At 46.7% G+C, this 13,899-nt stretch overlaps 1 protein-coding gene and 1 long non-coding RNA gene across 2 annotated transcripts in view; one reads left to right on the top strand and one right to left on the bottom strand.

Moving 5' to 3' along the window:
• The window catches only part of ANKRD13A (ankyrin repeat domain 13A), a 34,163-nt gene extending 30,064 nt beyond the window's left edge, over positions 1-4,099 (top strand). Inside the window, exons 13-15 of the mRNA NM_001205709.2 lie at positions 63-223; positions 1,251-1,318; positions 2,044-4,099. Coding sequence (NP_001192638.1) covers positions 63-223; positions 1,251-1,318; positions 2,044-2,239 — 425 coding nt within the window. The 3' untranslated portion in view covers positions 2,240-4,099. The remainder of the gene's footprint in view (positions 1-62; positions 224-1,250; positions 1,319-2,043) is intronic.
• A 3,892-nt stretch (positions 4,100-7,991) lies between these two features.
• On the bottom strand, positions 7,992-13,701 carry C17H12orf76 (chromosome 17 C12orf76 homolog). Its single transcript, XR_238164.5, has 2 exons — positions 13,544-13,701; positions 7,992-9,265 (listed from the first exon to the last, which is right to left on the bottom strand). It is a non-coding gene; the product is annotated as a chromosome 17 C12orf76 homolog (long non-coding RNA).
• Between the last annotated feature and the right edge of the window lie 198 nt (positions 13,702-13,899).

The following is a 13,899-nucleotide window of genomic DNA, read 5'->3' as shown; positions in this document are numbered from 1 at the left end:
AAGTTGAAGTGGAAATTTATTCTGCTTACTCAGGCACTGGACTGTTACCTTCTGTGTTGCAGCTTCCCCTCTCACAAACTTCGAGGTTGATCAGTCTGTGTTTGAAATCCCTGAGTCTTACCACGTTCAAGACAATGGCAGAAACGTGCATCTGCAGGACGAAGATTATGAGATAATGCAGTTTGCCATCCAGCAGAGCTTACTGGAGTCCAGCCGAAGCCAGGTACATGTATCAGAACCAATGGCAGGGCTGGGAAGGTTTTACCCTCCCGTTTGGCCCCAGTCTTTGGTTCTAAATGACAAGTTTGGCATATATGTGGTATTTACCTAGGTTATATTTTATGTCCCTGGTCTTTTATGAACGCTTCTTATATAAGACCACGTGCGTAGCCCCAGTCAGCATCATTTACAGGATGTTCCCTGCCAGACTTGGTGACTTCCTGCTCTACAAGAGTGGGGTCTGCTTCTGCCCTTTGGTGTGGTCCTAGGCTCCTGCTATCCACTGCTTTCCTCACATCATTCATCCAGCAGATGTTTGCACAGTGCCTGCTTTGTGCCAGGTGCTGGGAGGTTCTGTGGTGAAGCAGCCCCAGTGCCTGCCTTCACGGAGCCACTAAGCTTTGAGAACGGTGCCCACACTCCAGTGTCCTCCCAGCCGAGGTTTTTCACATTCTTGCTTTTTCTGGAGGCTCAGAGCTCGGTAGCATGAGCCCCCCCTGCCATGGACCCATTCTTAGAGCCATTTTGTTTTCTGAGGCTGCTGGGCCAAGGGCCAGACCCCAGTGCTGGCATGTTCCCGAGAGGCTTCCCTCCCCTCACCCTCACCGTCAATCCAGCGTGCTTTTCCTTTCCCCATTCTAAGTGAGCTTATTTCTGCCCAACAGCTACATCAACCTTGACCATACACTTTGAAAAGAGGAGTAGCCAAAGATGACCAATAATGAGTTACGTATTCTGGTCTTGCTCTGTTCATTTAAACTTTGCCTAAGGTTGAGTAGTTTTTAATAGATTGGTTTGATATCAAGTAAGGGAAACTGGGAGCTGTCAGTCAGGGTAGCGGACCCTGTACTACCTGATGTTTGGGTGTTACTTTAGAAATAATCCCGGTCCCTGTTAGTTTTTCCACCCAGCACCGATGATAATGGACTTGAAATACTGTTAACCTTGTTCTTGCTGCTTTCATTTTGTTGTCAGTACAACACTTTATTCCTTCTAAGGGGTATTCACGTGCATCCGTTTGTCTTTCCTAGGAGCTTTCAGGACCAGCTTCTAATGGAGGGATCAACCAGGCACATGCCTATGACGCCCAGTATGAGAGGTGATTGACATGACTCTTGATTAACCCGAGGTTGGTACAGGTGCCTAGGACACGCAGCAGCAGGCCTGGTGGGAGAGACTTGATAAAATGTTGGCTCTCCTGCTTCCTTTGTGGCAGTTCCTCATTGAATTAGCTCTAAGCTCACGGTGGCTGAGCTTCCAGGAACTGGTGATAGAATTGCTGACCAGTTCCTCTACCAGTGTCACGGGCAGAAAGGCACCTCGTTAATGTTTTCTGATCTTCTGCGAAGAATGTAATATGATCACAGAAGGGCTAAGTTGCCCTTAGTGGGAAGTTTATACAATTTCCCCCACTGGGGATCAAAGCTACGCCCTTGGCAATGAAACCTTGGAGTCCTAACCACCGGACCACTGGAGAGTTGCCAGATTATCCGTTTGAGGAGGAGTTAACCTGGAAAGACTCATTTTATGGAGCATCTTCCTATAGTCTGGGCACATATGAGAACCTGTTGAAGAAGTTGGGATTTGCTTTAAAATAGATCCGAGTTCAATTCTTAGCCCTGCCCTTAGAGGCTGGGTAATTTCGGGCAGGTGTGTACCAGCACCCAGCACCTGCACCCCTAGTTAGGTGAGATTGATGGCCTCATGCTTACTGAGCGGACAAGAAGCGCCTGGCACGGCGGGCACTGGGTCCCGGGCTAAGAAGCATGGGTGTTGCTGGCCCGCGCGGGTGACGGTTTCTTCCCCTCTGTGCTTGTAACGCAGGGCCATCCAGGAGAGCCTCCTCAGCAGCTCCGAAGGTCTGGGCTCTGGCACCTCCAGTGAGACCAGCCGCTTTGACAGCGACCTGCAGCTGGCCATGGAGCTCTCCGCCAAAGAGCTGGAGGAGCGCGAGCTGCGGCTGCGCGAGGAGGAGGCGGAGCTGCAGCAAGTCCTCCAGTTGTCACTTACCGAGAAGTAGGCCCACCTGCCTCCCGCCTCCTGTCTGCGCTCCCGCCGAGGGACTGCGCCTGCGCGGGACTGCATCTCACACGGGTGCAGCAGAAGGCAGCTGTCCCCTGCTTTCTGCAGAGGTGCAGAGCCGGGGCTCCTCCGGGCCCACCCGCCACGCTCCCCTGTGAAGGGGCTGGGGTCCCGCCGCCCCTGCGCTCCAGGCATCAGGGGAGGAGAGCATCGTCACTTTCCATTAGCTCTGTTGGCTTGCAGGTCACGTTTTTTACTTACCAGCTTTAGATACAAACCCAGTCCCTCCTCCCACTGCCCCTCCCCCCAGGTTTGTAGATTAATTTTTATCAAGGAGTGATGAGTTCTTGCAGAGTCGGGTGCTTTTATAGAAGAGAGGAGCAGCCTTTGCAGAGTGTGGTGTATGAGGACCTAGGAGACACTTCTTTACAGTTCACCAAAGAAATGGATCACCTGTGCCGATCTGCTCTTTAATTTTTACCTTTGTACAGGGTTTCCAGGGCACCCTCACTGTTCCTAAGCCACCCCCACCTTATTCCAACCCTCCCACCCCAGCTGAAGAGGAGATAAGTACAGGATCTATTTTAGATTTAGGGTTAACTATTTGCATCAAATTAAGATACACAGATGACAACGGAAGTTGCCTTAGCCTTAAAAATTACTGGTAGTTTCAAACCACCTCACTCCTCTTCTTGTCGAGGAGGGGCCTGATTTGAATTTGTAAAGGCAGTTCCTTTGAGAGCAGGATCCTCCAGGCTAAACCCAAGGCAGCTAATTCTGACCCTGAAGGAGCAGCTAGGACAGCCCGAGGCTTGTTCTTGAAGTGGGCAGGCTGGCCAAAGGATCACCAAAGCAGGGGTGTGTTCCATGCCTTCTCTGGTGAGAGGTCTCCACTCAGAGGCCTGGGAAGACCCCACCACGTGCCCTGGGCACACTGAGAGGAAGGGGTGGGCTTGAAATGAGCAAGGGAGCTACAGACAGAACTCAGTGGCTCTGTACTCAAAAGGGAAAATGGTGAATCCACCTTGCTTTTTAGAGTTCAAATCAACATCTTTCTGGATAAATATATTTTTTAACAGAATCTTTTTATTATTTTTAAAAGAGATAAAAACGACTGCTCCCATCCGTAGCAATACAAGGTTATACATTTTAACCAGATTTTCTCAGGCCCTTTTTGGGATACCTTTAGTAGTTAACTATTTTGTCTAACCCTCCTGTAAATAACCATCGCACAACATAAGAGGACCCTGGGGAATGCGGCCGAGGGCACCATCACTCCAGCCCGGCCCATGGATTCATTCCCACAGGCTGCACTGAAGTCCCCCAGTTAACAACATGCTCCTCTGTTCTGCGTCCGTTACCTACCTGTTGTGCTGCTTTGGGGGTGGGAAGGGAAACCGAAGCCCCTGTTCCAGTAAACGGCCGTGTGTACAGTTAACTGTTGCCAGCAAAACATGCCCGGTCACAAAGAACTGGACTTGTGATTCCATGTGACCATCTGCCTTCCTCTTCATGGTCTGACCAAAATTCCTTCTCCGCACACAAGGCCAGTATATGCAGCATCACACCTGTCTCACACACAGCCTGGCGTTTTGTTTACTTAGCCTTCACCTCCAGCAAAGACGCGTCTTGGGAATGGCTGCATTTAGGCCATGTGTTTACTCACCGAGGTGAACAGAGGTAATTTCTGTGTTCGCATTCCATTGTTCTGCTTTCCACGTCTTTGACTTTCTCCCTAGGAAGTCAGTTAAAAAGGGACTGAGCCTTGTATCACCATCACAGCGTTTTCCATATATGTGTTCACTCTCAAAATACAAATAAAGACAGCTTCCTTAGAGGGTGCTCGTACAATACTCTGAATGCTTTAGAGGCTTTTTTTTTCTCTCTCCACATTTTTGTAGTCCCCTCCTGTTGTGTGTGTTATTGGAATATTAGAACGCCTCCCAGTCCTCAGTCGTGTGTGACTAAGGTTTCCTCACAAACGCAGATGACCTCAAAGAAGATACGTTGCACTATGGCAATTTCAAATGGCTGTGGTGCCCTGAATGATGGAGTTGGCCTTCCCAGGTGGCGCTAGTGGTAAAGAAGCCGTCTGCCAGTGCCATGACTGATGGAGTTTTTAAAGTCCAAGCTAGACCCATGTCCAGATCTCTGTTTGTTTCCGAGGCAAACCATGCAATAGCACAGTAATCCAAGTCTATGCTCCGACCAGTAATGCTGAAGAAGCTGAAATTGAACGGTTCTATGAAAACCTACAAGACCGTCTAGAACTAACACCCCAAAAAAATGTCCTTTTCATTATACAGGACCGGAATGCAAAAGTAGGAAGTCAAGAAACACCTGGAGTACAGGCAAATTTGGCCTCGGAGTACAGAATAAAGCAGGGAAAAGGCTAACAGAGTTTTGCCAAGAGAACGCACTGGTCATAGTAAACACCAGATTCCAACAACACAAGAGAAGACTCTACACATGGACATCACCAGACAGTCAACACCGAAATCAGATTGATTATACTCTTCGCAGCCAAAGATGGAGAAGCTCTATACAGTCGGCAAAAAACAAGACCAGGAGCTGACTGGCTCAGATCATGAACTCCTTATGGCCAAATTCAGACTTAAATTGAAGAAAGTAGGGAAAACCATTAGACCATTCAGGTATAACCTAAATCAAATCCTTGTGATTATGTAGTGGAAGTGACAAATAGATTCAAAGGATTAGACCTGACAGAGTGCCTGAAGAACTATGGACAGAGCTTTGTGACATTATACGGGAGGCAGTGATCAAGACCATCCTCAAGGAAAAAAAAATACAAAAAGGCAAAATGGTGTCTGAGGAGGCTTTACAGATAGCTGTGAAAAGAATAGAAGCAAAAGGCAAAGGAGAAAAAGAAAGATATACCCATCTGAGAGCAGAGTTCCAAAGAATAGCAAGGAGATATAAGAAAGCCTTCCTCAGTAATCAATGCAAAGAAATAGAGGAAAACAATAGAAAGGGAAATACTAGAGATCTCTTCAAGAAAATTAGAGATACCAAGGGAACAATTTATGCAAAGATGGGCACAATAAAGGACAAAAATGGTATGGACCTAACAGAAGCAGAAGATATTAAGAGGTGGCAAGAATACACAGAAGAACTGTACACAAAAGATCTTCATGACCCAGATAACCACATTGGTGTGATCACTCACCTAGAGCCGGATATCCTGGAATGCGAAGTCAAGTGGGCCTCAGGAAGCATCACTAGGAACAAAGCTAGTGGAGGTGATGGAATTCCAGTTGAGCTATTTCACATCCTGAAATGATGCTGTGAAAGTGCTGCACTCAATATGCCAGCAATTTTGGAAAACTCAGCAGTGGCCACAGGACTGGAAAAGGTCAGTTTTCATTCTAATCCCAAAGAAAGGCAATGCCAACGAATGCTCAAACTACTACACAACTGCACTCATCTCACATGCTAGCAAAGTAATGCTCAAAATTCTCCAAGCCAGGCTTCAACAGTATGTGAACCGTGAACTTCCAGATGTTCAAACTGGATTTAGAAAAAGCAAAGGAACCAGAGATCAAATTGCCAACATCCGTTGGATCATCGAAAAAGCAAGAGAGTTCCAGAGAAACATCTACTTCTGCTTTATTAACTACGTCAAAGCCTTTGACGGTGGATCATAACAAACTGGAAAATTCTTAAAGAGATGGGAATACCAGACCATCCTACCTGCCTCCTGAGAAATCTGTATGCAGGTCAAGAAGCAACAGTTAGAACTGGACATGGAACAAAAGACTGGTTCCAAATCAGGAAAGGAGTATGTTAAGGCTGTACATTGTCACCCTGCTTATTTAACTTATATGCAGAGTACATCATGAGAAACGCTAGACTGGAAGAAGCACAAGCTGGAATCAAGATTGCCGGGAGAAATTTCAATAACCTCAGATACGCAGATGACACCACACTTATGGCAGAAAGTGAAGAGGAACTAAAGAGCCTCTTGAAAGTGAAAGAGAAGAGTGAAAAAGTTGGCTTAAAACTCAACATTCAGAAAACTAAGATCATGGCATCTGGTCCTAACACTTCATGGCAAATAGATGGGGTAACAATGGAAACAGTGACAGACTTTCTTTTCTTGGGCTCCAAAATCACTGCAGATGGTGACTGCAGCCATGAAATTAAAAGATGCTTGCTCCTTGGAAGAAAAGTTATGACCAATCTAGACAGCATATTAAAAAGCAGTGATATTACTTTACCAACAAAGGTCCATCTAGTCAAGGCTATGGTTTTTCCAGTCAGTAGTCATGTGTGGATGTGAGAGTTGGACTATAAAGAAAGCTGAGTGCCAAGGAATTGATGCTTTTGAATCGTGGTGCTGGAGAATACTCTTTGAGAGTCCCTTGGACAGCAAGGAGATCCAACCAGTTCATCCTAAAGGAAATCAGTCTTGAATATTCATTGGAAGGACTGATGCTGATGCTGAAACTCCAGTACTTTGGCCACCTGATGCGAAGAACTGATTCCTTGGAAAAGACCCTGATGCTGGGAAAGATTGAAGGTGGGAGAAGGGGATGACAGAAGATGAGATAGTTGGATAGCATCACCGACTCGGTAGACATGAGTTTGAGTAAGCTCCGGGAGTTGGTGTTGGTCAGGGAGGCCTCACATGCTGCAATCCACGGGGTCTCAGAGTTAGACACAACTGAGCAACTGAACTGAACTGAGACCCATGTCTAGAAATGAGTGTGGATTTACAATTGAGATCCTGCAAGGGAAAAATGTGTGATCCACTAAGACGACTCCAAGCCCCTGTAATCTCAAGCAACAACCTGCAAACTTCTTACTCTCAAATTTAGAGGATGTTAAGGTCAGTGTTTGCTAAAATAACCCATTTTTGTGTATATTAGTCTAATGTGTTTGCTGGGGGGCGTGGCAAGTAACCTGAGTAGAGTTCAGCTTAGGGAACCTAGGGTTTGACCCCTGTCCCCTGCACCCCTGAAGCGGAAGGCCAGGAGAATAATTCCACTTGAAAACAGCATCTGGGCATAGAAGCTTTCAGTTTATTTCTCTCTTGCTTCCAGAATTGATACTTTCTTTCACCTTTACTACTCTCTCTCATACTGAACAGATGGTAACAGGGGGATGAACACACAGGCTGGGTTTTCCATGTGTATGTAGAATGACTATGGCCAGTTTGTTTCAGAAAACCAAACATGATTGGTTTACTTGGCTGGCGATTACAGGGCAAAAGGCCGGGCACAAGGTTTATGGGTCTGATAAGTTTTTACTCTTTCCTTTTAAAATGCTAAAAATGGCAATAAATGTTTAGGCAGATAACACAACAGGGCATCCCAGATGAGGCAAGGATGTGGGCTCCTGTGATGTGACTGTCCCTGCCCCTCAGAGTCCCCACCACTCCGCCCTCCAGTCACAGGCCAGCGGTGGTGATCCCACTTCCATTTGTGTTAGTTTTCACATCACCTGATCCTCACTAGAATAAAGAAAGATAAAGTGTGTATATCACTGGTTTATAGATAAGAAAACTGAGGCTCTAAGAGAAGTTAAGCCTGTTTGTAACTGGAGCCGGAACAGGAATCCAGGTCTTCTGGCCCCTGGCCCAGCTTGAGAGATTACTTAGGGCTCAGTTTTCTGAGTAGCTTAGAGGTCTACTTCACAGTGCCTCCTTAAGAGATTAAATCAGATTCCAACACACACACACACCTGCATTTTAAATGCTTGTGAAATAATGACTAGGATAAAACATCACATAAGATGTTACTTTAGTTTTAATGGACATTTTGCACAGAAGCACAGAACAGTGGACATGTCAGCGGCTCAGTCCAGGGTTACACACAAAATCGTTAGGTCAGTTACAGTATCCCACTTCAGTTATTTCACATTTAGTTCAGGTTGTTTAAAAAAAAAAAAAAATCAGTGCTGTGCTAGAATGGAGCACAAAACAAGATAAGCATTTTAATTTAGTAAGATAAGCCTAGCACCCTTAAAATAAATACTGTTAAGAATGAAAGTATCATTTCCACGGGGGGATGTTCCAGTTCACCAACAGTGCAAATGAATAGCAGCATTTTCAAAGCTGAAATTAAATTGTGTAAACACACAAATACGTGCCCCTTGGCCTTGACAGTGAATGCACACATCTGCCGCGCCCCACGCCCTGCCCACCCAGGGCAGAAAAGAGCGCCTGTGAGAATCAGAAAAGCTGCCCTGACTTCCAGGCCACAGGCTGGAAAGACTTAACTGCAGGACAAGGAAGTCAACGTGTTTGAGATGGGCCAATTGCTATACTTCGGCTGCCCCCAGAGCCTCCCAGCCCAAGAGTGTCCATGGTCACAGGCCTACCTGGCAACCCCGACTTCAGTGGAGGCATCTGAGCACAGAGCTCTATGCAGCATGAGGAGTGGGGTGGAGGGGGGTGGGTACCGCCTACGTTCCCTACAGTGGACACTGCTTTGCAAACAGGGCATCGAGGCCACCTCTGGATAATTAAAATCATTTGTTATTCTTATCCCATTGTGACCAAATGATTCTTAAGTAGGGAATGTCAACAGGTCAAGTCTTCCTTCTCTTAACAGTTTCAAACATACACTTTCCTATCCAGGGTGGTTTTTTCACCACTCATAAAGTTATGTTTTCTTTCTCGTGAGCACTCCATCTTTACGCTGAACCCTGGAACTTCAGGTCTTACTCTTAACAAGCACAGCCAGATACAAGAAGAAACACTGAGAAGCAGACTCAGTGGCCCAATGCTTGCCTTCCAGCGTTAGGATAAGACGATGGCTAGATGTTTTCTCTAAATTGTTCAGAATTTACCAACTGTCCAGACCAAAGATCATTTCCAAGCAGTGAAGTTCTGATTCCAGCTTCTCCACTGACCCGCATGCAACACAACTTATTCCGTTCCCAGATGCTCACGGAAGGACTTGCTTGCTCAGCTGTCACCGGCGCCGAATGGGCTTGTAGACGCAGAATGCCATGAGGATCACGGTCACCAGCAGGAGGCTGAAGATGGTTCCCATCAACACTGCAAAAGGAAAACAGGTTACTGCCCAAGGGCAGCTCAAGTTCTCCAAGTCGTCTGCTGACAGCCATGTGCCCAATGCCACTCGGTACCAGGCACCATGCCAGGTGTTGGGAAACCAGCCACGACAGACCTCTCGGGCTGTCTCTGTGCACGTGGGGAGAGAATGTAGCTTTACGTGCTGCGAGGAAAACGGGAATGTGAGGGTGATGGGGGAGGGGTGGTGGAGGAAGCCAGTGAGGAGGAAACACACAAGCTGGGGCCTTAATGGAAGAGGTGTGAAGATCTGCAGGCAGAGGATCCACAAATGAAAGCCCCTTAGGCCCGAACAAGCCAGAAAGCCAAGGAACAGGAAGGAGGCCAAAGTGGCCAGGAGGAAGGAGCGAAGGAAGAAAGGCAGCTGGGCAGGAAGCGAGGAGCCAGCTCACGCAGGGCAGTGCAGACTAGGAAGCTTAAAGAGTGGATTATGGGACTTTCCTGATAGCTCAATTGGTAAAGAATCCACCTGCAATGCAGGAGACACCGGTTCGATTCCTGGGTCAGGAAGATACCCTGGAGAAGGAATAGGCTACCCACTCTAGTATTCTGGCCTGGAGAATCCCATGGACTGTACAGTCTGTGGGGTTGCAAAGAGTCAGACAGGACTGAGCGACTTTCACTTCACTTATGGGCAAAGAGGGACATGATCTGATTTAGTTAGAAAAAAGATCCCTCTGGCTGCTGCGTGGAGAACCATCCCATTACAGGGGTACAAGAACAGAAGCAGGGAGCCCAGCTATGTTTTTAAAGCCATTCATAAAGATTGGAGAGTCAATAAGAATGACGTGTTTCAGTCTCTTGGGGCATCTTGACAAGGGCTTTCTGGTCAAAGAAGCAATGAAACAACTTCATAAATCTGTTAGGTTTCTGACAGTGAATTTCACATCAAAATTTTCTAAGTTGCTTAGGTGAGAAATGGAACCTATTGTTACCCGCCCCGCCCCCTCCACCAGTGCAAGACTAGATATAAGGACGTGGGATTTAACCTAACTAGCAACCTGCCAGAAGTGATGTGCAGCCCTCTTTGTGTGTCTGTCCCAGAAACCTTGGAGGGAGCCCAAAATGAAGTTACCTTAATAAGTAAATGTACGTGTATGTGTTGGTAAGTAACCTGGGTTCTACCTGGGGCCTAACCATGCTTGGTCTCCAGACTGATAACTTACTGTTCCTCTGAAAAAAACAATAAGATTTGACCAAAGTTTTATTTAAATGAGTAATTTAGGGTATCTTATCTACCCCACCCACACACTCACTGAACCGAGCTATTATTTAAAAACTGGCTGTATAGAGAGATCACCTTTCACTGGAGAGGGAGGGAGGGAGGATGAAGAAGGTGACAAAGACGGTGGGTCAAAACTGCAAGAGGCCAGAGGGAAGTTTAAGGGTCTCTGTTAAACAAAACCTATCTCAAAATAGGCCTCATTACCTAAACACCTGCCCTCATTTTCAAAGTTCTGAATGCCATGAGTTTCTAACACTCTGTCTATAATTGGACCTAAAGTTGTCTTATTCCATTTAAACCAATGTCCCCCACCCCTCCCAACCTATTTTTGAAAAGGCTCTAAACAAAACCAAACCTCCTAGCAGGAATGCAGGGGACTAGAATTGGAGAATGTAAGTCTTCTTTAAAAAAGAAAAAAGAAGAGCTTAAACCCCAAGTTGTCAGGTGCACAATAATCTGTTGGGATAGCTAACCTTTGGGGCCTGGATACACCTGCCACTCTTCATTTCCCAGGACCTGGGAGAACTTTAAGACCGCTTGGTGGTGGCATTGTTTAGTCGCTAAGTCGTGTCTGACTCTTCTGTGACGCCACGGACTGTAGCCCGCCAGGTTCATCTTTCCATGGCATTTCCCAGGGAAGAATACTGGGGTGGGTTGGCATTTCCATCCCAAGGGGATCTTCCTGACCCAGGGATCAAACCCATGTCTCTTGCATTAGCAGGTGGATTCTTTACCACTGAGCCACCTGGGAAGCCCTTAAGGCTACTTAGGGCCTTCATTATGGTCACTTCCCCTTTTCAAGCCTCATTTCTACCCTGTAACATGGGGCAAATGAAACCCATCTCACAAGAGTGAGTTTCTTGAGGGCTAAAGATGAATGTCATTTAAACAGCGAATTTCCAGTGAAATGTTTTTGTACTGTTTTGGAACTATTCTAATACTGCTCTTTTTTTGTTTGTTTGTTTTTTAGCTTGAGTTAACACTGTCACATGGAATCTATTGTTTTAAATATAATATTAAAAGTGGCCAACATATTCTAAAAGATTTCTAAAATCTTAGCCTTGAAAGGCTCTCAAAGGACATCTGGTCCAGCTTTCCACTGAATGTGAACGTTTTTTCTACAATATCCCTGGCAGTTCCAACTCTTATTTGGAATACTTATGTGTATTTGTTTATCAACCAACCAAAATACTAGAAAATTTAAAAGCACCTCCACATCATGATTTTTTTTTTACTGTCAACTGTGTCTTACTCAAATAAACTGCATTTTAGATCTCAAAAATTTTTTCATATTTTCTATGAAAAGCACTTAACACAGTGCCGGACAGATAATAAGCACATGATAAATGAGAGCTGTTATTATCACCAAGACAGGCAACACAGCACAGCAGTCAAGAACACATGGTTTGGGGTTTAGACTGTCTGGGTTCCCATCTACACTTACAGGCTACGTGACTTTACAGAAGTTACACAATCTCTGTCTGTTTCCTCTTCTGTAAAAATGGAGATAAAAATTCCCACTGCATAGATCTGTCCAGGGGAGTGTTTCTCAAACAATCTGTGGTAAAGGACTAGTTTTTGTAACTTGTCTGTCCCAGTGCCACTACCTAGCCCTACTATGCATGACTCACTAGCAGCTCCCACTACCTAGAAAGCATTCCCATTTAGAGACCTAGAAGTGCTTTTGAGTTGCTTGGATGTTGCAACAATGTCACACTGTCAGATTTCTAAATAATCTCAAGTGCTCTAAGACATCTCTTTGCAGATAACAAACAGTCTGCAGACTTCACAGGGCTCTGCCACCACTCCTTGAATAGTACTGTTCTACACAACAGCAGTGGATTCTCAACCATGGGGATTCTGCCTCCAGTGGACATTAGGCAAGTGTCAGGAGACATTTTGATTCTCTGAACAGGGAGTGGGGTGTCCTCCTGGCATCTAGTTGGTAAAGGCTGGGGATGCTGCTAAATATCTCAGAGTGCTCAGATAGTGTGTGCTCAGAAGAGTATGTCCACCCCCACCCCACACTGCCCTTGCCCCTCAAACAGAATCATCTGGTCCAACATGTCAGCAGCACCCAGGATGAGAAATCCTGTTCTAAAGTATTAAGCAGGATGATGTATGGAAACCATGGAGCAAGTACAAGGTACTCGGGTACAAAGTAAGTGGTCGATACATGACAATGAACTCATGGAGAGTCAAGGTAATCCAGAAACAGTACCACGTGGCAGCACTGTAAATATACAGACCTACCAATGAAGTTCAGCACAAAAGACTTTTTAAAGTTTGCCAAGCTTTGAGCTCCAGGGCCCCTTCCAGAGTCACGTACTTCTATATGTATATATGTGTGTGTGCATTTTGATGACATCCTCCCAAAAGGATGTTTCAAGCTCCAGAAAACTAAGGTTCTCCTACTGGCCTCCACCACTTCCTTTATTTATTTTTGAAACTCCTGCCCTTTGCAGTGGAAGAGCAGAGTTTTAATTACTGGACTGCCAGGGAAGTCTGTCCACCTGGCTGGCTGTGTAACCTTGGGCAAATAACTTCACCTCTTTGAGTTTCACTTTCCTTATGTGTAAACCTTACCTTTCTCCTTAAGTTACTGTGAGGCTCAAATAAAATCATGTATATAACGTGCCTAGTACAACACGGTACAGAGGAAATGCTCAACAAATGCCAATGATCATTATGGACTAAGACTACTAATCCTGTTAGGAAAGCAGAGGGGGTGAGGTATATTATGCGCCGTGTTGCCTAGCTCGGGCGCACATAGTCACGGAGGAAGGGGACCCAGAGTGTGACCTGGGTTATCCAGGGCATTCACGCAACCTGCACCTATCAAGCCCACAGTGGACCAAACCTTCCGCTGAGCCCCAGGCCTTCGGAGAGGGCTTGCACCAGCACCCGCTGCCCTCACACTGCCCCCCGCCCCCAGCCCCCCATCCACACCGCGCGTGCCAGGCTCCGGCTGCCCGGAGCGGCGAAAGCGCAGACCCGACCGCCGGTCAGCGGCCACTCACCCAGGTTCTGCCCACGCAGCACCGCATACGGCCGGCTCCGCTCTGGCGGCTCCACGGGTGTCGGGGCCTCCGCCTGTCCCAGCAGGAGGCTGCATAGTCCGAGGCAAAGCCACTGCCACACTGAACGCAGCATCTTCCCTGACAGTCAGTGGAAGGCTAGCCACTTCCGCCGGAAGCCCCGTCTCGTCTACTCCCGCCTACCACCTTCTATCGCACCGGGAGAGCGTCGTTGCCAGGGTAACTGTACTTCCTCGCCAGATTTCAGCCCTCAGTAAGGTTCCTCGGGGATCCACGATCCTCCAGGACAAACGTTTCCACCCGGCCCAATTTTCAGAGGATCACCGTTCCGTCAAGGC

Source organism: Bos taurus, chromosome 17 (assembly GCF_002263795.3).
Source record: "Bos taurus isolate L1 Dominette 01449 registration number 42190680 breed Hereford chromosome 17, ARS-UCD2.0, whole genome shotgun sequence".
In the NCBI taxonomy this organism is placed as follows: domain Eukaryota; kingdom Metazoa; phylum Chordata; class Mammalia; order Artiodactyla; family Bovidae; genus Bos; species Bos taurus.
This window is presented reverse-complemented; position numbering and strand designations above follow the sequence as displayed.